General features: G+C 41.2%; 1 protein-coding gene across 2 annotated transcripts in view; it reads right to left on the bottom strand.

The window, feature by feature from the left end:
* Positions 1–27,985, bottom strand: part of fancc (FA complementation group C) — a 208,020-nt gene that overhangs the window by 40,889 nt on the left and 139,146 nt on the right. For both annotated transcript variants that reach the window (XM_087997378.1, XM_087997374.1), the window contains exons 8-9: positions 7,072–7,228; positions 4,715–4,770 (exon numbers count right to left, since the gene is read on the bottom strand). In XM_087997378.1, the coding sequence (XP_087853504.1) occupies positions 4,715–4,770; positions 7,072–7,228 (213 nt within the window). The remainder of the gene's footprint in view (positions 1–4,714; positions 4,771–7,071; positions 7,229–27,985) is intronic.

The following is a 27,985-nucleotide window of genomic DNA, read 5'->3' as shown; positions in this document are numbered from 1 at the left end:
TGTGGCAGCAAAGGAAGCAGAGTTGCACATCACTCCTCAGCACCAAGCAGCCTCACAGATACTGGCATCTCAATAGGGTTTTGCCACTGGGAACAGAGGGACACACAAACTGGTGAGGGCACCACAAGTTGCTCATGCATCTGCCAGGGAGTGAGATGAAACAAGCATTCACAAAATTCACCAAGGGCGTTTGACAGAATCTTCCAAACCCACAACCATTTCTATCTAGAATGACAAGGGCAGCAGATATGTGGGAACACCACCCTTCGCATGTTCCCCTCCAAGCCACTCACCATCCTAATTTGGAAATATTACCATTCCTTTAGTATCATTATGTCAAAATCCTGTAATTCCCTCCCTAAAGGCATTATGTTACTCAGCGCACATGGACTGCAGCAGTTCAAGAAGGCAGCTCAACACCACCTCAAAGGCAACTAGGGACAGGCAATAAATGCTGAGCAGCCTGTGACACCCACATTGAGTGAATTTTAAAAAAGGCACATCTGATGGAAGATTGCTGATGTGATTTAGATGGTGAGTCAATGGACAGAGCTCTAGTGACAGCCGTAATGTGGCAGATGCTGAATGTCAAGCAAGACATACTTGTTGATACAGGCAGAGGAGCTGTATATTCTGGCAAGCATTCTGGCAGTGTTGATCCATGTTAGGAGTTCTGCAGTGACCCAACCTCTAGGATGCTCTGCTTCTGCCCTGGTCAGGACTGGCAATTGTCTTGAAAATAGTCATCATATAACAACTGAACATTTGTAAAGTGGAAACCTTTCCTGTTGGCGAGTGTGCAGGTCTAGTCTGCTGTTTCCTTGATGGTGACATGAATACAGTGAATGTACCCTAAACCATAGGAAAAGCTGACATTGCGATAAACCCTAAAACAGGTTTTTGTGGTTCATTATAAATTCAATGAATTGCTCAATTCATTGGAATATTACATCAATGAACACTGTAAAGCGATGATGGGCAACATAGGTCACCACATATAGTCTGGCAAGGTGCACCAGCAAAGACACTCAGGGCCACTGTCATCTTTATAGTCACTGGCATCAGATGTGCCCATGCACAGATGGAGGCTGTCTCCCCAGCTAAGACATCATAAAAAGATGTTACGGCAATCTGGAGAGTCTGTGACTCAGTATCTTAGACATTTGCAAGTAAGTCATTCTGACTTATTACACTTGGCTGGCTGCATAATTTTTAAATTTTCCATTATGGGATGTGGGCCAAATTGGCACGGTCAACATTTGTTGCCAAACCACTGTCTCCACTAAATGTTACCTGCCATATGGCAGAGAGACAAATGTAAGGCTCTCTGCTGCTCCTTCAGCCTGTGCAATTGGAATGACTTTCATTATTTCTGGTAGCTCCTCCACCTGACTTTCTGGACTTTTCCCTCTCCTCTGCTCCTCATTGGATTTTGTATCTGCCACAGAAAACCACCATGGAGAAAGTGAGGACTGCAGATGCTGGAGATCAGAGCTGAAAATATGTTGCTGGAAAAGCGCAGCAGGTCAGGCAGCATCCAAGGAGCAGGAGAATCGACGTTTCGGGCATGAGCGCTCATGCCCGAAACGTCGATTCTCCTGCTCCTTGGATGCTGCCTGACCTGCTGCGCTTTTCCAGCAACACATTTTCAGCACAGAAAACCACCATCCCCATTTTCCTATGAACACCCAAGCTGGAGTACAGATGAGAAAACATCAACACAAAGGTGCTTGAACCTTTCAAATTTCCAATTCTCAGAAGTCTAAGTAAATGCCAAATTTCTCACAAAACATATAGCTACTCACATGTACCAGCAGGCTAAACTGCTCGAGCCCACCATAATCTCAGCTGTTGCACTACACTGATAAACAAACTAATTAAAAATGGAAATATTCACTTGTCTTTTTACCCACCCACAGGTAACAATATTAGAATCCAAATGTTTTATTTCAGCCTATTGGGTTACTGATGAGCTTAAAAGTATTTTCATTGCCATTTTGACTATGGTGAAGGGTTCCCGCTGAGACAGGTGCATGGCCATCTTTTTATAGCATCCCAGCATGATAGCATCAGGAATGTGACCAAAGGTTGTCACCTCAGATATTACATCAGTATGGGTAAAGGATGGTCCTGTTTTGGAAAAATATCTTTCAGCCTATGTTACTCTGACAAACCTGTGGATAGGATATGAATCTGATGGTCAAGAACTCTTTGGAACAATAAATCAGTTCAGAGTTTAAGTAATAGAAACAAAAAATGCTGGAAACATTCAGCAAGTAAGTGTTTCTACAGAGAGAGGAAAAGAGTGAACATTTCAAAAGACAATAGACAAAAGGTGCTGAAGTAGGCCATTCTGCCCTTCGAGCCTGCACCACCATTCATTATGATCATGGCTGATCATCCTCAATCAGTATCCTGTTCCTGCCTTATCTCCATAACCCTTGATTCCACTATCCTTGAGAGCTCTATCCAACTCTTTCTTAAACGAATCCAGAGACTGGGCCTCCACTACCTTTTGGAGCAGAACATTCCACACACACACCACTCTCTGGGTGAAGAAGTTTCTCCTCATCTCTGTCCTAAATGGCCTACCCCTTATTTTTAAGCTGTGTCCTCTGGTTCGGGACTCACCATCAGCGGAACCATGTTTCCTGCCTCCAGAGTGTTCAATCCTTTAATAATCTTATACGTCTCAATCAGATCCCCTCTCAGTCTTCTAAACTCAAGGGTATATAAGCCCAGTCGCTCCAATCTTTCAACATAAGATAGTCCCGCCATTCCAGGAATTGGCCTCGTGAATCTACGCTGCACTCCCTCAATAGCCAGAATGTCTTTCCTCAAATTTAGAGACCAGAACTGCACACAATATTCCAGGTGCGGTCTCACCAGGGGCCTTTACAGCTGCAGAAGCACCTCTTTGCTTCTATACTCAATCCCTCTTGTTATAAAGGCAAGCATGCTATTAGCTTTCTTCACTACCTGCTGTACCTGCATGCTTACTTTCATTGACTGGTGTACAAGAACACCCAGATCTCTTTGTACTGCCCCTTTACCTAACTTGACTCCATTTAGGTAGCAATCTGCCTTCCTTTTCTTGCCACCAAAGTGGATAACCATACATTTATCCACATTAAACTGCATCTGCTATGCATCTGTCCACTCACCTAACCTGTCCAGGTCACCCTGTAATCTCCTAACATCCTCGTCACATTTCACCCTGCCACCCAGCCTTGTATCATCAACAAATTTGCTAATGTTACTATTAATGCCATCTTCTATATCATTAATATATATTGTAAAAAGCTGCGGTCCCAGCACGGATCCCTGCGGTACCCCACTGGTCACCGCCTGCCATTCCGAAAGGGAGCCATTTATCACTACTCTTTGTTTCCTGTCAGCCAACCAATTTTCAATCCAAGTCAGTACTTTGCTCCCAATACCATGCGCCCTAATTTTGCTCACTAACTTCCTATGTGGGACTTTATCAAAGGCTTTCTGAAAGATCAGGTACACTACATCTACTGGATCTCCCTCGTCAATCTTCAGAGTTACATCCTCAAAAAATTCCAGAAGATTAGTCAAGCATGATTTTCCCTTCATAAATCTATGCTGACTCTGACGTATCCTGTTACAGCTATCCAGATGTGTCATAATTTCATCCTTTATAATTGACTCCAGCATCTTTCCCACCACTGAGGTCAGACTAACTGGTCTATAATTTCCTGCTTTCTCTCTCCCACCTTTCTTAAAAAGTGGTACAACATTAGCCACCCTCCAATCCGCAGGAACTGATCCCAAATCTATCGAACTCTGGAAAATAATCACCAATGCATCCACAATTTCTAGAGCCACCTCCTTCATTACCCTGGGATGTAGACCATCAGGGCCCGAGGACTTATTGGCTTTCAGACCTAACAGTCTCTCCAACACCAATTCCTGGCAAATATAAATTCCCTTCAGTTCAGGTCCTTCAGCCACTGTTACCTCAGGGAGATTGCTTGTGTCTTCCCCAGTGAACACAGATCTGAAGTACCAATTCAACTCTTCTGCCATTTCTTTGTTCCCCGTAATATATTCCCCTGTTTCTGTCTTCAAGGGCCCAATTTTAGTCTTAACCATTTTTTTCCCTTTCACATACCTAAAAAAACTTTTACTATCCTCCTTTATATTTTTCAGATCACTGAATGAAATTGCCAACTCTCTCCACGCTGGAAAGATTCGGTCCACGCTCTGGAACAAGCCATTAAGCTAAACTGGAGTCAGAACCTGTAAGTTTTCAGGCAGAGCAATGAAAATTCTACTCAAAATCTGACCAAGGCTGAAGGGCAAATTTCTCACTTTCGTAATTCAGCCCTATTGACATAATAGAATAGCATTCAAATAACTTTATTGCTATCTATTAGCAATTTCCTCAGGGGAACAATCATACTCATTAATGAATTATTGCTAACAACCATTAGCTAGTTCTGTAAATGGACCCCAACCTCTTGCCTCCTCCACAGTTCTTAGTTTTTCATTATTTAGAAAGCAGTCTTGATCTCTTAAATCAGATGACCATATGCTTCTGCAAAATAAACTTGATTGGTCCATATATTTTTAAACTTCTGCTTGCACCTTCTAACTTAGTGCCAACTGCAAACTGTGTTTACACTCAACTGTAGAAGTTTACAAGATAAGGTGGCACAAGACTCTTCAATTTACATATCGCTCTTACCTGAAGAAATTATCAAGTACTCTAAACAATGAAGGATGACAGGCTGCTGCTTTAGGCTGTAATAGAAATAAAATGGCAGTTATCAAAGTTATCATTGTTCACTGTTGATTGACTGAAATGAGAATGGTCAGAGCGACAGAGAGAATTGCTGCCTTAACCGAAATGGCAATGAAGCTCCAGTTATGCAAGTCCAGTACCAGAACTCAATATGCACCATTTCTGTCAGTGTTTATACAGTTGTCATTAAACTAACTTTTTGTTCTATATTTTTACTAAGTTCAAATTTCACCATCTGCCATGCTGTGATTCAAACCCATTTCACCAGAACATTAGTCTCTTGATACTGGATTAACAGTCCAATGACGTTACCATTGCATCACCACCTCCACAGCATTGGTGCTCACTAGATTTACTCAGCCTGTATGTAGTAATCAATTACTGAACGCCCCAGGCTACATGCATCTCTAAATTCCTGTTTTACACCAGTTATTATATTAATTTAACTGTTTTGTGTCCTATAAATTACTCCAATAATTGTTTGCTATCCATGTTATTTTTCCAATAGGATTTCCTCTTCCATTAATATACAGATCATAGAATCCCTAGCGTGGAAACAGGCCTTTTGGCCCAACACATTCACATCAACCGTCCAAAGAGTAACCCACTCCCTACATTTCCCCTGACTAATACACCTAACCTACGCATCCCTGAATACGATGGGCAATTTACCATGGAAATTCACCTAATCCACTTGTGTTTAGACTGTGAGAGGAAACCCAAGCAGACACAGGAAGAACGTGCAAACTCCACACAGGCTGGAATCAAACCCAGGTCTGTGGCATTGTGAGGCAGCAGTGCTAACCACTGAGCCACCACGCCACCCTCAATCCTGATTCCGTATTTCTAAGACTAACTCATCTACTTTTCACTTATCCCTCTGAAATATAAAATATCCTTTAATATTCAATTTCTAATCTTTGCTATGTCTCCGTAATAGCAATTAAGTCACACCCTTTTACTTCTACCGACACCAGGAATTCACTATCTTGCAAATGCCTTGCTTTTAATTTTGACTTATTAACACTGCCTTATAATTTGACCCTGGTCGATTCAAGGATTTGTTTCTGCTGATTTCCACTTACATATACAAATTTTCTACACTCTCCCATAACCAACTTTGCCTTTATTCTGAATTCACTTTTAGATTCCCATCTACCTGACAAGCTTAATTTTTAAATTTATTGCTGTACAGGGTTCAACTTATAACAAGGTAGAATTAGGAATCACTGGGACTTATGGGCAGCACAGTGGCTCAGTGGTTAGCACTGCTGCCTCACAGCACCAGGGACCCAGGTTCAATTCCCGCCTCGGGCGACTGTCTATGTGGAGTTTGCACATTCTCCCAGTGTCTGTGTGAGTTTCCTCTTGCAATCCAAAGATGTGCCATGCTAAAATTGCCTATAGTGTTACGTGCATTAGTCAGAGGTAAATATAGGGTAGGGGAGTGGGTCTGGGTGGGTTACTGTGGACTTGGAGGGTTGGTGTGGACTTGTTGGGCCAAAGGGCCTGTTTCCCTACTGTAGGAATTCTAATCTAATCTTATATTGCATTAATAAAGATAACTCAGCAATTCATTTAAATTAACATCACAATTGGAATTGCATCTTGCAGTTCACTTTGATTTTTAAAATACGAGGTGATACTATTGAACTGGAATGTGATCTCTCGTGTGGCAATGCCATATTACTTTCTGCTGAAGGATGTCAAGTAAATATGACTAATGACACAGAGATTACACATATGATTAATGGCACAGTGCAACAAATGGAGAAAAATGACCTAATTCTACTGATATAACATAAAAGTTGACACTTAGCCATATTAGTTGCATTAACTATTTTATTGTCGTCAACCAGTCAACAGCAAGGCATATTGACAACAGTCTGAGAGAAGGTTATTTACCTGCTCCACAAACAATAGTGAGACCTGGGGAGACATAGTTGGGGTTATAAAACAAACTGAATATTTATTTATTTTTTAAACGTTTCAGTGCTTTGGGAAAAGGCAGGCACTGTCACCATATAGGTGACCCTCATGTCCACACAGATAGACGATGGGCCAAACGACAAACATGATTATTTATAGCATAGTACAAGGTTATTAGGCTCTTTCCTCACAGCTGTGCAATTTTTCCCTTTATATATTGTATTATTTAATGAAATAAGCTCACTGAAAAATGTTACATGAGCAACACATAAATCTTGAATTTGTAACATTTCCAAAACATCTAAAATCATGAGAGAATAAATTAAACATACCATATTTACCTAAAATTTGTGCTTAATTAAGTGACTTACCAGTAACGAATCAGTGATAATAATTTCAACTTGCGGCAAAGATGCCCAGGAATGAGAAATCAAAGTTTTAACAAGATGGAAAATAGCTTGTTCTAGACTAGGGAGGTAACGTAACCACAAGCTCATAACTGCATTGTCAGACAGGGAAATCTTTTTCCTGTTAAGATGGAAGAAAAAAAAAGAAAAACCTGGGAATTAGCATTAATATTTGGACAAGAATTTAATACTCACAAGTAAATTGTAATTCTAACTTCAACAGATCTACATCACAACAGATGTGTTTACCTCAAACCCAAAATTGCTATCTCAGGTATAATTCGTATTGACCCTTTTTCAAATATAAACAAAAAGCTCATGTCTGTCACTAAAAGTACTAAGCATCTTAAAGATGGTGGGGCTGAATGCAACTGGAGAGAAACGCAGACTAGATCAATATGTTTCTGAATATTTTTAATCCCCCTACCCCTACATTTACCCCTTACCGAACACTACGGGCAATTTAGCATGGCCAATTCACCTGACCTGCACAATTTTGGACTGTGGGAGGAAACCGGAGCACCCGGAGGAAACCCACGCAGACACGGGGAGAACTTGCAAACTCCACACAGTCAGTCGCCTGAGGCGGGAATTGAACCCGGGTCTCTGGCGCTGTGAGGCAGCAGTGCTAACCACTGTGCCACCGTGCCGCCCATCTAATCTAAACAATGCTCAGAAAAAGAGCGAAAATTATAAGTTTACATTGGTAGCTATTAAACTACAAAATATATGATAAGTTTTGGAACCAAAATACTATAGCTTAGACTTTTGTACTCTTAATATTGTTATGGACCAGGCCAGACCCCCTCAAAACATTTCAACAAAGTGACCCAAACCCTAACTTTGCGCATTGTTTTAAGCAGGTGTAACACAGATATTCCAGGACTGATGCAGCTGGCCAACCCACTTAGTTTTAAACAAAACAATTTATTTACAAGATTATCGAATGAAACAAACAAAAGAGAACAGAATACAGAATAAGTTAACCAATCTGAAAACCCAATACATTATCCCAACCTAATGCTGTTCCAAAATTTGCAACAATCCCCGTAAACATCCCTTGGCAGAAAAGATGGGATCAAACACAGGAGAGAAGTCAGAGAGAGACAGAGAGAGAGGTCAGAGAGAGAGAGAGAGAGGTCAGAGAAAGAAAGAGAGAGAGAGAGAGAGGTCAGAGAGAGAGAAAAAGAGAGATCAGAGAGAGAGAGAGAGAGAGAGAGAGATCAGAGAGAGAGAGAGAAAGAGAGAGAGAGAGAAAGAGAGAGAGAGAGAGAAAGAGAAAGAGAGAGAGCGAGAGAGAGCGAGAGAGAGAGAGAGAGAGAAAAAAAACAGCCTGGAGCTGATTCTTTGGGTCCAGCAGCTTTTTTCACAGTACTGCTAAAAGAAAACAAACCAAACCAGAGAAAAACACAGCTGGGAGAACTGGCCACTCTCCTTTCATTGTACAAGTATTTTTTAAGCTCGAAAGCCTTCTGCCTGAGGCAGCATCTGTTAGGTATAATCCAATTGGCCCTGAAACCCATCAACTCCAGACTTTTTGGAGTCTGTGTCTTTTACAATCTCTTGGGGGAAAAAAAGCCAAAGGACAGCATAACCTTGTTAAAGGAGCAGCATTGTCACAATGAATATATTTCTCTCATAAATATACCTATTAAGGTAATTAAACAGACAAGGATAGAACTTGAGAGATCTTATCTTTGGGTGAGGATCAGCAGAAACCATATGAATAGCAAAAGTGATATCTATGCTATATTTCCTGAATATCCTACTTAAATTATAGGAGGAGCTGAACAGAAGCTTCACAGAAATTCCAGGCGACAGCTTTATGTATGTAAGAGCCAGCTTGACATTGATACAGCTGCCTCAAAATTAAACGTCTCCCCTCACGTACCTGTCAAATTCAAAGTCTGAGAAGGACCAGGGTCTGGTAATGCAGTACCATTCCACTCTGTTAATTCAAACCTGAAGAAGGATCCTCATCCGCAAATTGACTATTTCATTTGAAAAGTGAATTGTAGTAGTCTTAACAGGCCAAACTCCAAAAAAATGTCAAGTTCGCAATTTAATATTTACCATCAGGACAATTCAAAAATGTTTATTTTTTTAAAAAGCACAATATTTTCTCCTGTATTCCCAATTGTTTACACCAACATCATTCAGCAAAAATGCATAGCATCTAACTGAATGACATAACTCTTGGCTCAGTTTGGCTGTTTTGTGATAGATTGACAGCATCAGTGCAGGTTGACATTACCATGGAGGCCCTATTTTCTCAATCTCACCCCTGAGGCATGGTGACCCTCAACTCATACTCACCATCAGTGGTCTCTCTCTCTCTCTCTCTCTCTCTCTCTCTCTTATGAGTGAGCAGCCATGATCCTCAGTCTACAGCACCTTTTTGTTCATAACTGAACTCTGGTATCAAAAATGGTAATAACTTCCATTTTATTGCATTTTTTAGCTCTGATCCAAGCATAATTTCATAAGTATTATTAATCACAATACTACAACATCCTAAGTCAATTCATGCAATCAGTTCTTCTACAATGCGATGGTTGCTTTCTTGTGCAACCCTGTGTTATAGAAAAATTGTGCTTTAGAAACAGTGCTTTAAGTGTTGGCGCTGTAATCATGTTTCTCCTTCGAATCATCCCACTTCCTCCAGACCAACTCGAAGACACCTCCTCCTACCGTCACCTCGACCATAACCCCACCCCCCCATCACCAAACCATCATCTCCCAGACCATACAGAATCTCACCACCTCAGGAGATCTCCCACCCACAGCTTCCAACCTCATAGTCCGGGAACCCTGCACCGCCCGGTTCTACCTCCTTCCCAAGATCCACAAGCCTGGCCACCCTGACCGACCCATTGTCTCAGCCTGCTCCTGCCCCACCGAACTCATCTCCACCTACCTTGACACTGTCCTATCCTCCCTAGTCCAGGAACTTCCCACATACTCCCCACCCACGCCCTCCACCTCCTCCAAGATTTCCATTTCCCCAGCCCCCAACGCCTCATCTTCACCATAGATATCCACTCTACCTACACCTCCATCCGCCATGACCAGGGCCTCCAAGCCCTCCGTTTCTTCCTCTCCGGATGTCCCCAACAGTACCCTTCCACCGACACTCTCATTCGTTTGGCTGAACTGGTCCTCACCCTTAACAATTTCTACTTCGAATCCTCCCACTTCCTCCAGACCAAAGGGGTAGCTATGGGAACCCGTATTGCCACCAACTATCCTTGTCTCTTTGTTAGCTACATAGAACAGTCCATCTTCCGTAGTTGCACCGGCACTACTCCCCACCTCTTCCTTCACTACATTGTTGACTGCATTGGTGCCACCTCGTGCCCCCGTGAGGAGACTGAGCAATTCATCAACTTCACCAACACATTCCACTCCCGACCTTAAATTCACCTGGACCATCTATGACACCTCCCTCCCCTTCCTGGACCTCTCCATCTCCATTAATAATGACCGACTTGACACAGAGATTGTTTTTACAAACCCACCGACTCCCGCAGCTACCTGGATGACACCTCTTCCCACCCTACCTCCTGCAAAAGTGCCATCCCGTATTCCCAATTCCTCCGCCTCCACCGTATCTGCTCCCAGGAGGACCAGTTCCACCACAGAACACACCAGATGGCCTCCTTCTTTAGAGACCGCAATTTCCCTTCCCAGGTGGTTAAAGATGCCCTCCAATGCATCTCGTCCACATCCCGCCCCTCCGTCCTCAAACCCTGCCCCTCCAACCGTAACAAGGACAGAACCCCCCTGGTGCTCACCTTCCACCCTACCAACCTTCGCATAAACCACATCTTCCAAAGACATTTCCCCACCACCAGGAATATATTTCCCTACCCACCCCTTTCCGCTTTCCTCAAAGACCGTTCCCTCCGTGACTACCTGGTCAGGTACACGTCCCCCAACAACTCACCGTCCCGTCATGGCACCTTCCCCTGCCACCACAGGAATTGCAAAACCTGCACCCACACCTCCTCCCTCACCTCCATCCAAGACCCCAAAGGAGCCTTCCACATCCAAAGTTTTACCTGCACATCCACTAATATCATTTATTGTATCCGTTGCTCCTGAAGCGGTCTCCTGTACATTGGGGAGACTGGACGCCTCCTAGCAGAGTGCTTTAGGAAACATCTCTGGGACACCCGCACCAATCAATCACACCGCCCTGTGGCCCAACATTTCAACTCCCCCTTCCACTCTGCCGAGGACATGCAGGTCCTGGGCCTCCTCCACTGCCACTCCCTCGCCACCCAATGCCTGGAGGAAGAAATGCCTCACCTTCCGCCTCGGAACACTTCAACCTCAGGGCATCAATGTGGACTTCACCAGTTTCCTCATTTTCCCTCCCCCCACCTCACCCCAGCTCCAACCTTCCAGCTCAGCACCGCCCTCATGACCTGTCCTACCTGCCTATCTTCCTTCCCACCTATCCACTCCACCCTCCTCTCTGACCTATCACCTTCATTCCCACCCCCATTCACCCATTGTACTCTTTGATACTTTCTCCCCACCCCCACCCCCCTCTCATTTATCTCTCCATTCTGCAGGCACTCTGCAGTCTCTATTCCTGAGGAAGGGCTTTTGCCCGAAACATCGATTTTCCTGCTCCTCAGATGCTGCCTGATCTGCTGTGCTTTTCCAGCACCACTCCAATCTAGATTATATTTACCAACATGGTATAAGTTTTGAGATGCATACATGTGTTCTTCCTGTCGTAAAAAGTACTGTTATGCAATAAGAACTGAAGAAAAGAGTGCTTGGCTAATATTAATGTCATAACCTGAAGTGATCTAAATGTCTACAGCACTTTAAGGTTGAAAAGAAAAATGGGGCTGCAGCTTTCCCTTACTTCTAGACTAGTTTGATTTATAGGACATTTAGTGTAACTTACAAAAGAACAAAGCTTTTCTTTACACTTTCAATAGGTTTCATTGTTTACAGCTGTAAATGGGTTGTTTCTGACAGCTTAACCTATTACGAATGGTTGTGTTTCAAAAGTTGAGAAGCACTTATCTGAATAAGAGGTTGTGTTCACAGTTAGATTGACAATTCTAAGAAATGATTAAAGGATTATCTATCTTAAATGTGGCTGCTGAATGGATTTTGTTTCACAACTGAGTGACCACTTAAGGGGATTTACATTTTTCATTTATTATGGATTTTTAAAATATATGAATAGTTGTGTTTTTTCAGTGATAGCTCTAGTTAGATAGCTCTTCACTGACTAGTTCAAATGTATCCCATTGCAGTCACTGTTGTTATTTGAGCAACAATAATAATTGCATTGTTATTATATCACATTTTGCTCCACTCAACCAATCACATTAAAGCATCCTCACAGAGAAGTACAGGCTGTAAACCAGTTATCTAGACTCAAAACATTAGCTTGCTGTCTCTCCATCAGATGCTGTCTGATCCACCATGATTTCCAGCATTTTGCGTTTTCAGTACAGATTCCAGCATCTGCAGTAATTTGCTTCTACATGCTCTTAGCTTCCCTTTTCTCCCTGTCCTTGCATCCACCTAACCCAATTAAAGATGGAAAGAAAAAGTTTTTTAATTCTCCTTTTATCAAAATTGTAAGGAATGAAATTGTAAACAGTGATTTGTCAGGTTTGGCAGTAATTAAGAGATATCATTGATGTGCTATATCTCACAGTTAATATGCCATATACTTTAAGGGTACATGCTCATAATATCACCATACCATAGCATGCGATTGAGGGTAAAATAGTATCAGATTCTATCTTAGCTAGAACAACTTGAAGCATGACACACTGAGGAAAGCATATGACTGACTGTAACCACATAGCCCAGACGCTGAAGTGTCCATGATTGTAATATATGTACACATCATTAGCTATAATAAATGTCTGTTGAATCTTTCCATTACTCATGTTTAATCTTATGTTACAGGAGTTAACAATGCATCACCACATCAGGTACAAATGGTAAACAGCAGTGACTGTTTATAAGATATCAAGTTCCCACTGGCAGACAACCTCACAGAACGTCAGCTAGTTGACAGTTCTGGACTTCAAAGCATTCGGAAAACTAATAGCATTAATTTCTGTGAGCAATGATCTACAAATTGAACAGCCTGGAGGCAGAAATACCTTCTTTTTGCTTAAAATACAAGTTCTATCAAGTTAGAAGCCCTATATCTATTTTAAACATAAAGTTTTCCAATTTAAAATGGAAAAAATACACCAAAGTGTTCTTACTGCATAAATTCAGGGCTCTCCTGAATGAAACACACCATTTGAAACACTAAAAAGCAGCTTCTAAACTGACTGGGCTTATCTAGGTGCTGAGGACATTCTAACTCACCAAATTAGCATGAAAACAGACGAAAGCCTGTCGCATTTTTTATTTGGTACAACTATCATCTAGTGGCAGAAAGCTGCTACTACAGGACTACACTTCTAATTTCTACAGAACAATCTAAAATGATTAAAGCCCAGTAAAGGAACAGCAACGTTGAAAAAAAAAGCAGAAAAGGAAAAAAAAAAAGAGTAAAACAAAGTAAGTAAAAAGAACCAAAAATTACACAAACACTGCATTCTATTCCTGATAGAAGGTGAACACAATGATGGCTTTATTGAATCACAGCTAATCAAGCAATGCGTGCCGTTTTAATTTACTGCTCAAGCAATAAATGATCCCGAGAAGAGTTCTCTGAGATAAAGGGGTCTGATAGAAATAATACATATGGTCTGGCCGTGGAAGAACAGAAATATACAGAAAAGATCTGGAGAGTACTTCAGAACCAATCAGGGTAAGAAATAACTTCAGGATTTACAATTTCCAATTCTTGCCATACAGGTAAATACCATATGACTTCACAGATAGGTTTATTGAAAAATGCTGCAGAAAATTGTCTGTGTTATTTCTCCGAAGAGGCGCTCACTGAATTAGAGTTCACTGCTACACAAATGACAGCCTCCAAGGTGGATATTCGGGAAAGACCACACCATTGATATTTACTTGAAGATGGACACAAGCATGAAGCCATTGTGGCAGGCTAATAGTGATTATCAAGGTTTATGTGCAGCAAACATTGTGACAGTCAAAGTGCACTAAATCTCTAAGATCTATAATAGACACAGTTTATCATATATGTGCAAAAACTGCCCAGCTGTCTTTCACATCTGTAATGCAAATAGCACCAAAGGGCATTTGTCACGCATGTGCAGGAAATCTGGTTCCAAAGCCAATGCAAACCTCAGAATAGAAAACAAATAACCAACATGATAGTACCACATCAAGATGCATCTTGGAATGTGTTAAGAATAATTATACACAATGAGGTGCACAGTCAACCAGAAAAGTAAATTTCAGAGGATGACCAAGTTCCCATATTCTCAACTCCACTCACCATGGCAATGATGTAAGATGATCAGAAGCTTTTACAACTATTAAAACCATATCCTTAAAAGACAATGTAGAATATAACTGTGCGCAATGACTCTGGCCAAATTGTAGACGATCAACTTCATCAATGTCCTCAACTGGAGTCATTGAATCATACAGCAGGGAAACAGATACTTAAGTCCAACTTGTCCATGCCGAGCAAATAGCCTAAACAGAACTAATCCCATTTGCTGTGTTTGGCCCATATCCCTCTAAACCTTTTATATTCATGTACCTGTCCAAATGTCCTTTAAATGTTGTAAAATGGTACCCATCTCTATCACTTCCCCTGGCTGCTCATTCCATACATGCACTACCCTCTATGTGAAAAATTTGCCCCTTAGGTCACTTTTAAATCTTTCCCCTCTCAGCTTAAACCTACATCCTCTGGTTTTGGACTCCCCTACCTATGTAAAAAAAATACCTTGGCTATTCACTTTATCTATACTTTTTAAAATCCCGTAAAGTCACCCTTCAATCTCCTATGTTCCAGGAAAAGAAGTCCCATCCGACTCAACCTCTCCTTATAACTCAAACCTCCAATCCCAGCAACATCCTTGTAAATATTTCAGTATCCTTTCTAGTTTAACAACATCCTTCCTATAGCAGGGAGACCAGAATTTTACACAGTATTCTAAAAGTGGCCAAATCAATATCTTATACAGCCTCAACATTACATCCCAACTCCTATATTCAACAAGGCAAGCATGCCAAACACGTTCTTCACCAACCTGTCCACTTGTAATGCTAGTTTCAAGGAACTATTAATTTGCATCCCTTGGCCCCTTTGTTCATCAACACTCCCCAGGGCTCTACGATTAACTGTTGAAGTCCTGCTGGGGTTTACCTCACTAAAATGCAAAACCTTGCATTTATCTAAATTAAACTGCATCCACGTGAGCCTTGTGTCCTGGGAGGAAGAATCCCGAATAAATAAGGGTGTAATAATTAATACTCCCAAACCTTGGGAGCTTCAGTGTGGCTGAGTAATCTATATTTATTTATAGATTTGTAGTGAGTGTAGTTTTGATTTGATTTGTAAAGTCGGGTAGTAGTTAGTTCATTGTAATTGGTGTTATAATTTTATACTATAATATTTTTGTAATTTTATAATTTTGTAAAGAAAAAAATTCTCAATAACATTTTTTTTTAAAAACTGCATCTGCCATTCTCAGCCATTGACCCATCTGATTAAGATATTATTATATTCTTAGATAACTTTCTTTACAGTCCGCTATACCACCAATTTTGTTGTCATCTGCAAACTTACTAACAATTGTTCCAATATTCTTATCCAAATTGTTGATATAAATGATGAACAACAGTGAACCCAAAGCCAATCCTTGTACACAACACTCATCACAGACCTCCAGTCTGAATAACAATCCTCTACCACCATCCTCCATCCTCTACCATCAAGCTAATTTTGTATCCAATTGGCTGTTTCTTCTTGGATCCCATGTAATCTAACTTTACTGAACAGTCTAAGACAACATCTAATCGATTTGACTACATCATGTTCCACCAAGTAGATTTGGTTTGAATCTCATGAATTGTGACAACTCAGGGATTGGTGATAATTGCTGAACTGCCACTATTGCACCATTGTAATCTACCGCCTACAAGATTTTGGGCAGCCACCTGAAAAGACAGGCCGGCTCACCCTAAAAGTTAAAATCAATACAGAAGCTAGTGCCAACATATTAGCACTATGCAAATCAAAGAATATGTACCTCAGCAAGTTACTTTATGGGAAACCTATGAGAGGCCAACTCTCAGTATATAACTGATCACCAATTCCTTGCAGTGGCAGATTCACAATGCAACGCCAACATGAAGAATACATCAGATTTGACATAACCAAATCCATTGGAATGTGGAAGATATTCTCAGAGTTGATATCTTACACTTTGGCCAGAGCCAGCATGAACAGTTACAATCAGTAACTGTTGAACATATGACAGATTATTTCTCCAAATCTCCATTGTTCAACACTTAGCAATACAACAGGCATGATCACTGCTCACATCATGGCCATTGTTTTCAATTTATTCAGTATCCTGGTCAGAGTCAGTCAGAAATCCAAATTCAAATACCAGGATATTAGCAAAGATTTCTAAAATATGTAACCAGTCCAGATTGTACAAATTCAAGACTGATCACAGCTCACACTGTGAAAAAACACAAGCTAGTTCAGACCAACGTGTGACAGGCCAATCATACAAAAAGAGTGTAAGGAAGAAACTTCTAAAACTGATTAGACAATGCCAGCAGCAAGACAACCAAGGTGTCAACCAAGGGCAACACATACTTCTCCTGATTGGTATACCATCAAAAATGATCTTGGCTGATTACCTAACTTATTACCCTGCCTCCCCTTTGATCCATTTAGCCCTAAGAACCAAATCTAACTCCTTCTTGAAAACATTCAATGTTTTGGCTTCAACTGTTTCCTGCAACAGAGAATTCCACAGACTCACCACTGTGTGGATGAAGCATCTTCTCATCTCAGACCTACGCCATATCTTTAAACAGTGACCCCTGTGTTTTAGGCCCTGTTTTTTGGGTCTGCGTAAACCATCTAGCCCTGTTTGAACTTTATATGTTTCTGTTTCTATGAGACCTCCCCCTCCCCCCTCACTCTTCTAAATTCAAGCGATAATATCCTAAACAATCCAGCCTTTCTTCACATGTCATTCCTGTCATCCCAGCAATCAGCCTGGTACTTTCACTCAATGTAACCAATTACTTATACTTCATTTGCCATATTTATATATAGCACAACATTAAAAATACAGTACTGAACAATCATTGTGCATGCTATTTTTACAATTTAATGTTCAAAATAATGTAAATAAATATTTATGTTTTGGTCAGTATAATTAAAAACCCAATTCTTTCTATTGTAATTCTTGTCCTAACTTTTTTTAAATAACTTTGTCTTTGTCATATCTTTCCCATCAGTGATATGATATATTTGATACATTTAACACTTAATTTCTTGTGATAGCTACATCTCTTTCTTGATTACTGCTTTTATTGTGTTTACATTTACTTTTGGTTGTGCCAAGGATTATGCTGGCTTCTAATCAGATTCAGAACTGGCTTCATGTCATTGTGGATGGATGGCCTATAGACTCAATGGGAGCCTCAGGTACACATCTACTTCGAGATGGAATTATTTATGAATTCTAAAATATAAGAATGTCACAGAATCACCAAACTGTTATGATGCAGAAAGAGGCTATTTGGACACTTATCTCTCCGCTGACTCTCAAGTATTTTTACTCATTTCTAATTCCTATTTCCCAAAACTTTTGCACATTGTTTCTATTCAATGTCCTCTTGAAAGCGTCAAATGAATCTGCTTCCACCATACTTCCAGGTAGTGCTGTCTATGCCCTCATAAATTGCAGTTGGAAAATTTGTTTTTGGGTTCTAGGAGGGTGCAAAGTCTGTTACAGCAGATACATTGGAAATGAAGAAAAGGAAATAAAGATATCAGATATTCCTAGATGTTTGAATTTACAACCCCTAATGTATACACAATATACAGATGAAAGATGCAGGCTATCAAAATATCATTATACTGCAGAGGAACTGCAACAGCATAAGTGGTGCTTCAATGAAAAGCATTATCCAAAACACTCCAAGGTGCACAGACAATTTTGTTGAGAAGTTCCATCATGCTATTGTGAAAATTACAGTTCCTGAGAAATTATTATTATAATATATCTTATTATCTGTCCATTTAAGACAGCCTGGAGAGAGGAAAGGGTTGAAATCTACAGGTAAAAAGAACCCCCTGCTTTGAGCTATTTAACACATTGAGTTTCAATTCTGTTAGTTCTTCATGAAACCACAGGCGCAACTGATTCTAGATAGCAATGTGGTTATTGTTTGTCTTTAATTAAATTTAATCAATTCAGAATTCTAAATGCATATTGTATGACCGTGATGTATTTAATGCAATGTAGATAGGTTATTGCATTGCTCACATGAAGTTAGACCAGGAATTGGCAAACATCTTGGCAGGGAAGCCACATCTAGGTGTCAGAACTGCACAAGGGCTTGACCATAAAAACCTCAAGAAACAAAAAATTAAAATTAAAATAAATTTTGGTCAAAGTAAACAAAAACTTTATTCAGGTAAGGACACCAGCATAACAGCTAATTACATACAATAATGAATCCAAACTTTCCCATTGTATAGGCTCAATGTGACCAAGACAGACATCACCGCTCCTCTTATCTTTGAAAATCTGAATTAACTTCACATTCTGTATACACACTGGAACATTTATTTTAAAAGTCACTTGTGGGAATCACTTGACTTCACTGATTGCTTAGATTCACTTCTTAGAAATTACCTGCCTGGGTTTTATGACTAGGAGAAAGTGAGGACTGCAGATGCTGGAGATCAGAGCTGAAAATGTGTTGCTGGAAAAGCGCAGCAGGTCAGGCAGCATCCAAGGAGCAGGGGAATCGACGTTTCGGGCATGAGCCCTTCTTCAGGACTGAAGAAGGGCTCATGCCCGAAATGTCGATTCCCCTGCTCCTTGGATGCTGCCTGACCTGCTGGGGTTTTATGACTATCTTGCTTGGATATTGTTTTGGTTAATATTTGGGGACAAAGCTTACGGAGGGAAAGGCTGATTGATAATCCTCACGTCCACTTTTCTGCCTTTTCTCAATAACTCTAGATTCCCTTCCTGATTAAAATCTGTCTGTCTCAGCCTTGAATATACTGAATGACCTGCCTCAACAGCTCTCTGTGGTAAAGAATTCTACAATTCATTATTCTGAGAGAAGAAATTCAGCTACAACTATGTCTTAAATGAAGCATAACAAGATAGTAGAGAAAAACACATCCCTCCCTGATGCACTCAATGCTGCTTATGCTCAGTTCAAGCAGAATCCCAGCGGTACAGTGTCAGCCCTGGATGCACCTATTCCCTCCGTCACCACTGTAGATGTCAGATCAGTTTTCCTGAGAGTCAACCCAAGGAAAGCAACAGGCCTGGACGGAGTCCCTGGCCGTGCAGTTAATTCCTTTGTGGACCAGCTGGCAGAAGTATTCACTGACATCTTCAAGATCTCCCACCTATAAGCTGAAGTCCCTACATGCTTCAAGAAGACCACCATCATTCCCAGTATCAAAGAAAGCACATGCAATATGCCTCAATGACTACTGCCCATTGTCTCTGAACTCAATATTCATGAAGTGCTTCAAGAGGCTGGTCGTGGGCCAAATCAACAATGGCCTCCCAGCCTGCCTTGACTCCCTACAATTTGCTTACCAACGTAACAGTTGCACAATGATGCCATTTCCCTAGCTCTGACTCATATCTGGAACATCTGGATAACAAGGACACCTTCATTAGACTCCTATTCATTGACAACACTCTGCCTTCAACACCGTAATCCCTCCAGATTAAACTCAATATTCTAAGAGCTAGGTCTCAGCTCCATCTTCTGCAAATGGAAACTCATCAGCTTCCTGGCTCACAGTCTGCAATCAGGGAAGATAGATAACTGCACCTCCTCCATAATAACCCTCAATATTGGAGACACCCCCACCCCAGAATGTGTGCTCAGCCCCCTGCTGTATTCCCTGTACACCCATGACTGTGTAGCCAAATTCCAAATGAACCCCATTTACAAGTTTGCTGGTGACACCACTATGGTAGGACGGATATCAAACAATGATGAGTCAAAATACAGAAAGGAGATAGAGAGCTTGGTGTCATGGTACAATGATAACAACCTCTCTCTCAATGTCGGCAAAACAACAGAACTGATCATTGACTTCAGGAAGAAAGAAGGAGGACAGTGTCCCCCATCTACATCAACGGAGCTGAGGTTGAGAGGGTTGAGAGCGTAATGTTCCTCGTATTGACAGTAACCAACAACTTGTCCTGGACTTCCCAAGTAAATGCAATGGTCTAGAAGGCACAACAATGCCTCTTCTTCCTCAGGCAGCTTAGGAAATTTGGGATATCAATATGCACTCTCACCAATTTTTACGGATGCACCCAAGAAAGCATACTATCGGGGTGCATAACGGTGTAGTACTTGGTCTGCCCGGTACCGTAAAAAACCACACAAGGTCGTGTGCATAGCCCAGACCATCATGGAAGCCAACCTCCCCTCTATGGACTCCATTTACACTTCTCATTGCCATGGAAAGGCTGCCAACATCATCAAAGACCCCTCCCACCTCAGTAGTGCTCTTCTACAATGTTTCCTATCAGGCAGAAGATAGAGAAGCTTGAACACACACACACACACACACACACACACACACACACACACACGTTCAAGAACTGCTTCTTCCCTGCCATTATTAGACTGATGAATAGACTCTCTAACTTCAAATAATGTTGAACAAAAACAGAAGTTGCTGGAAAAACTCAGCTGGTCTGCCAGCACCTTGAAGAGAAATCAGAGTTAATGTTTAGGGTCTAGTGACTCTTCCTCAAATAATGTTGATCTTGTTAATGTCAATCTTGCTTCGTGCGCCTCCTGTACAGTATGACCTGTGTGCCTCACTCTGTCTAAGCATCCTTTATCTATATGTCCTTGCTTACTATGACCTGCCTGTACTACTTGCAAACAAAGCTTTTCACTGAACGTAGGTTCACGTGACTACAGTAAATCAAATCAAATTCAATGTGCCACCTCTTACTCTGAGATCATGCTCTCTGATCCTACACTCTCCCACAAGTGGAAGAAAGTGAGGACTGCAGATGCTGGAGATCAGAGTCGAGAGTGTGGTGTTGGAAATGCACAGGTCAGGCAGCATCCGAGAAGCAGGAGAATCGATGTTTTGAGCATCTGCCCTTCATCAGGAATGAGGGAAAAGGTGATAGGTTGGAGAGGAGGCTGGAGTAGATAGGTGGGAAAGGTGATGGACAGGTCAGAAAGTGCTGAGTTGGGGATTATTTGGGGGCGTTGGGGGGAAATGAGGAAACTGTTGAAAGCCACATTAATTCCATGTGATTGAAGGGTCCCAAGGCAAAATATGAGGCATTCTGCCTCCAGGCATCGAATGGTAAGGGTTTGGCAATGGAAGAAGCCCAGGACCTGCATGTCTTTGACAGAGTGGGAGGGGGAGTTGAAGTGTTCAGCCATGGGGCGGTGGGGTTGGTTGGTATGGGTGTTCCAGAGATGTTCTTTGAAACAATCTGCAAGTTGGCGCCCTATTTCCCCGATGTGGAGGAGACCACATTATATTCAATCTGCCAAATTTTCCCTCACTCGCTTCATCTGTCTATTTGACTCTACAGATTCCTCGTGTCATTTTCGTCACTTGTCTTCTCATCTATTTTTGTGTCATCTGCAAACTTGGCTATGGTATATTTACTTTTCTCATCAAGTCATTCTATTCTAAGTCGAAAAGTGTGGCGCTAGAAAATCATAGCAGGTCAGGCAGCATCCAAGGAACAGGAGAATCGAGGAAATTCAAGCATAATCGAGGAAATTCAAGCATAAGAATTTGGCTGGGGGAAGGGGGCTGAGAAGTAAATAGGAGAGTGGGGCTGGGGGTAAGGTAGCTGGGAAGGCGATAGGTAGATATAGGTGGAAACAGTGATGGCAACAGGTCGGAGGGGAGCGTGGAGCAGATAGGTGGGAAGGAAGACGGACAGGTAGGACAGTTCAAGAGGGCAGTGCCCCCAAGAGGGTTGGCTCTGGGATGAGGTGGGAGGAGGGAAGATGAGGAAACTGGTGAAATCAATGTTGATGGCGTGTGGTTGGAGGGTTCCAAGGCAGAGGATGAGGTGTTCGTCCTCCAGACTCAGGGGGCTTGGATTTGGCAGTGAGGAGGCCCACAGTTTGCGTGTCCTTGGTGGAGTGAGAGGGGGAGCTGACGTAGCCAGCCACAGGGCGGTGGGGTTGTTTGGTGCGTGTGTCCCACAGATGTTCCCTGAAGCGTTCCACCAGTTGGTGTCCTGCCTCCCCAATGTAGAAGACCCTGATCTCCAGCATCTGCAGTCCTCACTTTCTCCTCATTCTATTCTAAGTCATTATATTTCCTGTTTTATTATAAATCTAATATAAAGAAAGCATACAACTGACGATATCTTGAACTGGGTAAACAACTAAAATTATGTTGTGACCATGGACCAGTGGCACCAGAGTGAGATAGGACACTCTTCTCATCTTGATCATAACAGCACCATTATAGAAATGGAAAGAGAATTTTTTTTAACATGAAATAAAATAAACGCTTATATATTTATGCATATTTTTGAAATAAATTAAACACATGTAACCATACTAGTGAATAAATGTACTCCTCGGTGTAATTTATGCCAATGCAGACCTAAATCCTGCACTATTAGCACATCTTGTACTAGAATCAGCCGCTTTGATGAAGGAATGAGAAAATTGGGAAAAAAAAGTTAACATATGTTCTAAACTTATAAAAGGCCTGGTGTAAAATAAGTTGAATTTCGGAAACACAGTTTCAATATTTGCAAAACGAAAAACAACTTAAAGCTGCAGTAATTTTAGAAGCAATATCATGTGCACGTAATTTGGTTACATTTACTTTAGTGATGGAAAGGGATAAGTATATACTTCAGGGCAAGAATTATAGGCAATTATGATGTGATTAGGCAAGATTTAGGATGCATAGGATGGGTAAGGAAACTGTAGGGGATGGCCACAGTTGAAATGCGGAGCTTATTTAAGGACCAGCTACTGGTGTCCTTGATAAGTACGTACCCTCAGGCTAGCAGCAAGTTGTCGAGCAGGGGAGCCGTGGTTTACTAAGGAAGTTGAATTTCTTGTCAAGAGGAAGAAGAAGGCTTATGTTAGGATGAGATGTGATGGCTCAGTTGGGGCCCTTGAGAGTTACAAGTTAGCTAGGAAAGACCTAAAGAGAGAGCTAAGAGGAGGCAGGAGGGTACATGACAAGTCATTGGTGGATAGGATCAAGGAAAACCCTAAGGCTTTCTATAGGTATATCAGGAATAAAAGAATGACTAGAGTAAGATTAGGGCCAATCAATATAATAGTGGGAAGTTGTATGTGGAGTCAGAGGAGATAGGCGAAGTGCTAAATGAATACTTTTCGTCAATATTCACACTAGAAAAAGACAATGTGGCTGAGGAGAATATTGAGATACAGGCTATTAGACTAGATGGGATTGAACTGCGTAAGGAGGTGTTAGCAATTCTGGAAAGTGTAAAAATAGATAAGTCCAATGGGCCAGATGGGATTTATCCTAGGATTTTCTTGGAAGGCAGGGAGGAGATTGCTGAACCTTTGGTTTGCATCTTTATGTCGTCATTGTCTACAGGAATAGTGCCAGAAGACTGGAGGATAACAAATGTTGTTCCCTTGTTAAACAGGGGAATAGATACAACCCTGGAAATTATAAACCTGTGAGCCTTACTTCGGTTGCAGATAATGTGTTGGAAAGGGTTATAAGAGATAGGATATATAATCATCTAGAAAGGAATAAGTTGATTAGGGATAATCAACACGGTTTTGCGAAGGGTACGTCATGCCTCACAAACCCTATTGAGTTCTTTGAGAAAGTGACCAGGCAGATGGATGAGGATAAAGCAGTTGATATGGTGTATATGGATTTCAGTAAGGTGTTTAATAAGGTTCCTCACGGTAGGCTATTATACAAATTATGAAGACATGGGATTGAGGGCGATTTAGAGGTTTGGATCAGAAATTGGCTAGCTGAAAGGAGACAGAGGATAGTGGTTGATGGGAAATATTCATCCTGGAGTTCAGTTACTAGTGGGGTATCGTAAGCATCTGTTTTGGCTCCACTGTTGTTTGTCATTTTTATAAATGACCTGGATGAGGGCATAGAAGGATGGGTTAGTAAATTTGTGGATGTCACTAAGGTCAGTAGAGTTGTGGATAGTGACGAAGGATGTTGTAGGTTATAAAGAGACATAGATAAGCTGCAGAGCTGGGCTGAGAGGTGGCAAATGGAGCTTAATGCAGAAAAGTGTGAAGTGATTTACTTTGGAAGGAGTAACAGGAGTGCAAAGTACTGGGCTAATGGTAAGATTCTTGGTACTGTAGATGAGCAGAAAGATCTTGGTGTCCAGGTACATAGATCCTTGAAAGTTGCCACTCAGGTTGATAGTGTTGTTAAGAAGGCATATTGTGTGTTAGCTTTTATTGATAGAGGGACTGAGTTTCGGAATCATGAGATCATGCTGCAGCTGTATAAAATTTTGGTGCAGCCAAATTTGGACGATTGCATTCTGTTCTGGTCACTGTATCATAGGAAGAATGTGGAAGCTTTGGAAAAGGTTCAGAAGAGATTTACTAGGATGTTGGCTGGTATGGAGGGAAGGTCTTACGAGGAAAGACTGAGGGACCTGAGGCTGTTTTCGTTGGAGAGAAGAAGGTTGAGAGGTGACTTAATTGAAATATATAAGATAATCGGAGGGTCAGATAGGTTGGACAGTGAGAGCATTTTTCCTCAGATGGTCTTGGCTTATACGAGGGGACATAGTAAATTAAGGGGTGATAGATATAGGATAGATGTCAAAGGTAGTTTATTTACTCAGAGCAGTAGGAGCATGGAACACACTGCCTGCAACAGTTGTAGTCTCTTCAACTTTAGAGGCATTTAAGTGGTCATTGGATAAGCATATGGACGATAATAGAATAGTGTAGGTTAGATGGGATTCAGTTTGGTTTGACAGGTCACGTAACATCAAAAGTCAAAGGGCCTGTACTGTGCTGTAACGTTCTATTTATTTTTAAAACTTTGTTCATGGTTTACTGGAGTCACTTGCTAGGCCAGCATTTATTGCCCATTCCTAATTGTCATGAGAATATAGCAGGCAGCCTGTCTAACCCTGCAGCCATGGGGTTAAGTATACCATCATGCAGTTAGGGAGTTCCAGGATTTTGACAATGAAGGAACAATGATACAGTTCCAAGACAGGATGGTAAGTGGTTCAGAGGGGAATCTACAAGATGATGGTATTCCCATCCATCTGCCCCCCTCTTCTTTCTAGATGGTAGAGATCTCTTGTTTTGGAAGTGCTATCAAAAAAGCTTTGAGGAGCTGGTGCAGTGCGAATTGGAGATGATACATATAGTTGACTTTATGTGGTAGCAGTAGAGAGACTGGATGTTTAAGGTGGTGGGAGGATGTCAGTCAAGTGGACTGCTTTGTCCTGGGTGGAGATACAATTCTTGTATGTTTGTGGGAGTTGTGCTATATCTCTGAATGATGTTGATGCTAGATATGCTCGAAATGTCGATTCGAGCTCCTCAGATGTTGCCTGACCGACTGTGCTTTTCCAACATCACCCTTTTCAACTCGAGGGACAGCATATAGATGAGAAATAGGAGGGACCAGGATGTTCTTTAGGAAATACCAGAACTAACAGAGTGGGAACAGAAAAATAAGTCAATGCAAATGATTCTCTAGCTATGAACAGATAGGTAAAAATGAAATATTAGAACAGTTTCATTTTACTGGGCAACAGCTAACAGATTGGAGGAGGATGGTTTTGTCAGGCATGTCAAAAGCTTCAGGCAAGTTCAGAAGAGCAAGATGGAAATTTACCTCCATCACAATTACATTTGTTACTTAGAAAGGGGCCCTTCCTATACCTTAATGGATGCAGAAACCAGATTGGTTGCATTCAGACAAAAGGTTTTGGTGATAATGGGGGGGGGGGGGGGGAAGAGAGAGAGGTGACAGTATATTCAAGGACTTTGGTTGGAAAAGGAGGTTGGTGATGGCAGATGATCGGATTACTGAACCCTGAGGTTTGCTCTGTGATCACTAGCTTAGGGTCTTTACAATTTCTTGTAAAGCATCGAAAGTGCTTAGATCCAAAATATTTCTTGCGTGCAATGTTCATTATGCTAAGTTCTTAAGCAAATAATGGGCTCTCCCAAATAGAACTGTAGATGTACAGCTCCTATTTGAAAGTGTTCTTAGGAGAAATAAATTAGAAATTAAGCTTTTTGCCTCTAGACCTTCGAAGATGGCAGTGAGGTTCAAATGAAAAGAGTCAATAAAAACAGAAAATGATGGAGAAATTCAACTCGCCTGGCAGCATCTGTGGTAACAGGAACATAATTAATGTTTTGAGTCATCATTTTGAAGTCAAAATATTAGCTTTTTTCTTTCTACAGAAGCTGACATACCTGCTGAGTTTCTCCAACAATTTTAGTTTTAGTTCAGATCTCTAGCATTCACCATACTTTATTTCAATGAAAAGAGATATTGCATCATGATTGATACATTCAGGAAGGGGAGAGGACAGACTGGAGTACAGAAGATATGGTTAGTCATTATCCACACACCAGGTGAATGGTCTGTCTCCAAAGGGAACTCGCTGGTGTACAAAGAGTTGGATTTACACCTGTTTCATTGTTACTGCTCCATAGTATTCCAGCCATCCAACCCTACGGAATTCACAGTTCATTTAGACACAACATATCCAGCACGAAGCAGGATTTTCTGCATCTTTACACTAAACCCTTTAACAGCTCCGTAGTGTTTGCAAACAAAAATAATATACATTCACAATGTATTGTACCTTTGCCAAACGGATTTGTGTCAATTGATATGGACTATCAAGGTTTCAATGGCCTTATTATTGTAAGTAGGATTTTCATAAGTCTTATTATCGTAAATAGTATTACATCAGAAGCATCATCAACCTGATAAATTTACTGTTTCTCTTTCTACAAATGCAACCAGACCTTTGCACATTTTTATCATTTTTGCCTTAATTTTTGCTTTCCAGCATCCAACCACTGGCATTTATAATCTATTTTAATGGTGTTGCTTGATGAAGCAATGTTGGCCAGGACACCTTGGAGAATTCTGTTTTTTCTATTCAAATTGCAACAGTGGATCTTTTACTGATGAAAGAGCAGACAGCTTATGGTTTAATATGACTGTTACCACTGGGTTGAGGCACACATTTCCATATTGGTGTTACACAAACAACAAAAAAAAATATTGAATACTGCTTCACTGACATTTCCATAACGCACATAGAAGCACACACTATTTTATCGCCAAGCTACTAAAATAAAAAGTGTCCATAATTTTTTAAAAAATGGATATTTTGTCAAGAAATTGAAGGCAAGAAAAATATAAGAAAAACAATAAATATTCTCAACAGATAGTTCACATCTCATCATCATTTCTTATTAATGGAAACCAATATTAAGTAAAGCACTTTAATTATGGCTCACAAACTTGAAACTTGATTGCGTTTTTTGAGAAAGTAACAAAGAGGGCAGAGCGGTAGATGTGATCGAAATGGACTTCAGTAAGGCGTTTGACAAGGTTCCCCATGGGAGACTGATTAGCAAGGTTAGACCTCATGGAATACAGGGAGAACTCAACATTTGGATACAGAACTGGCTCAAAAGGTAGAAGACAGAGGGTGGTGGTGGAGGGTTGTTTTTC

This window comes from Chiloscyllium plagiosum, unplaced genomic scaffold (genome assembly GCF_037043375.1).
Source record: "Chiloscyllium plagiosum isolate Xiang-an unplaced genomic scaffold, Cpla_swu_hap1 HiC_scaffold_2, whole genome shotgun sequence".
NCBI lineage: Eukaryota > Metazoa > Chordata > Chondrichthyes > Orectolobiformes > Hemiscylliidae > Chiloscyllium > Chiloscyllium plagiosum.
The sequence above is the reverse complement of the archived record's forward strand: the minus strand, read 5'-3'. Positions and strand labels throughout refer to the sequence as shown.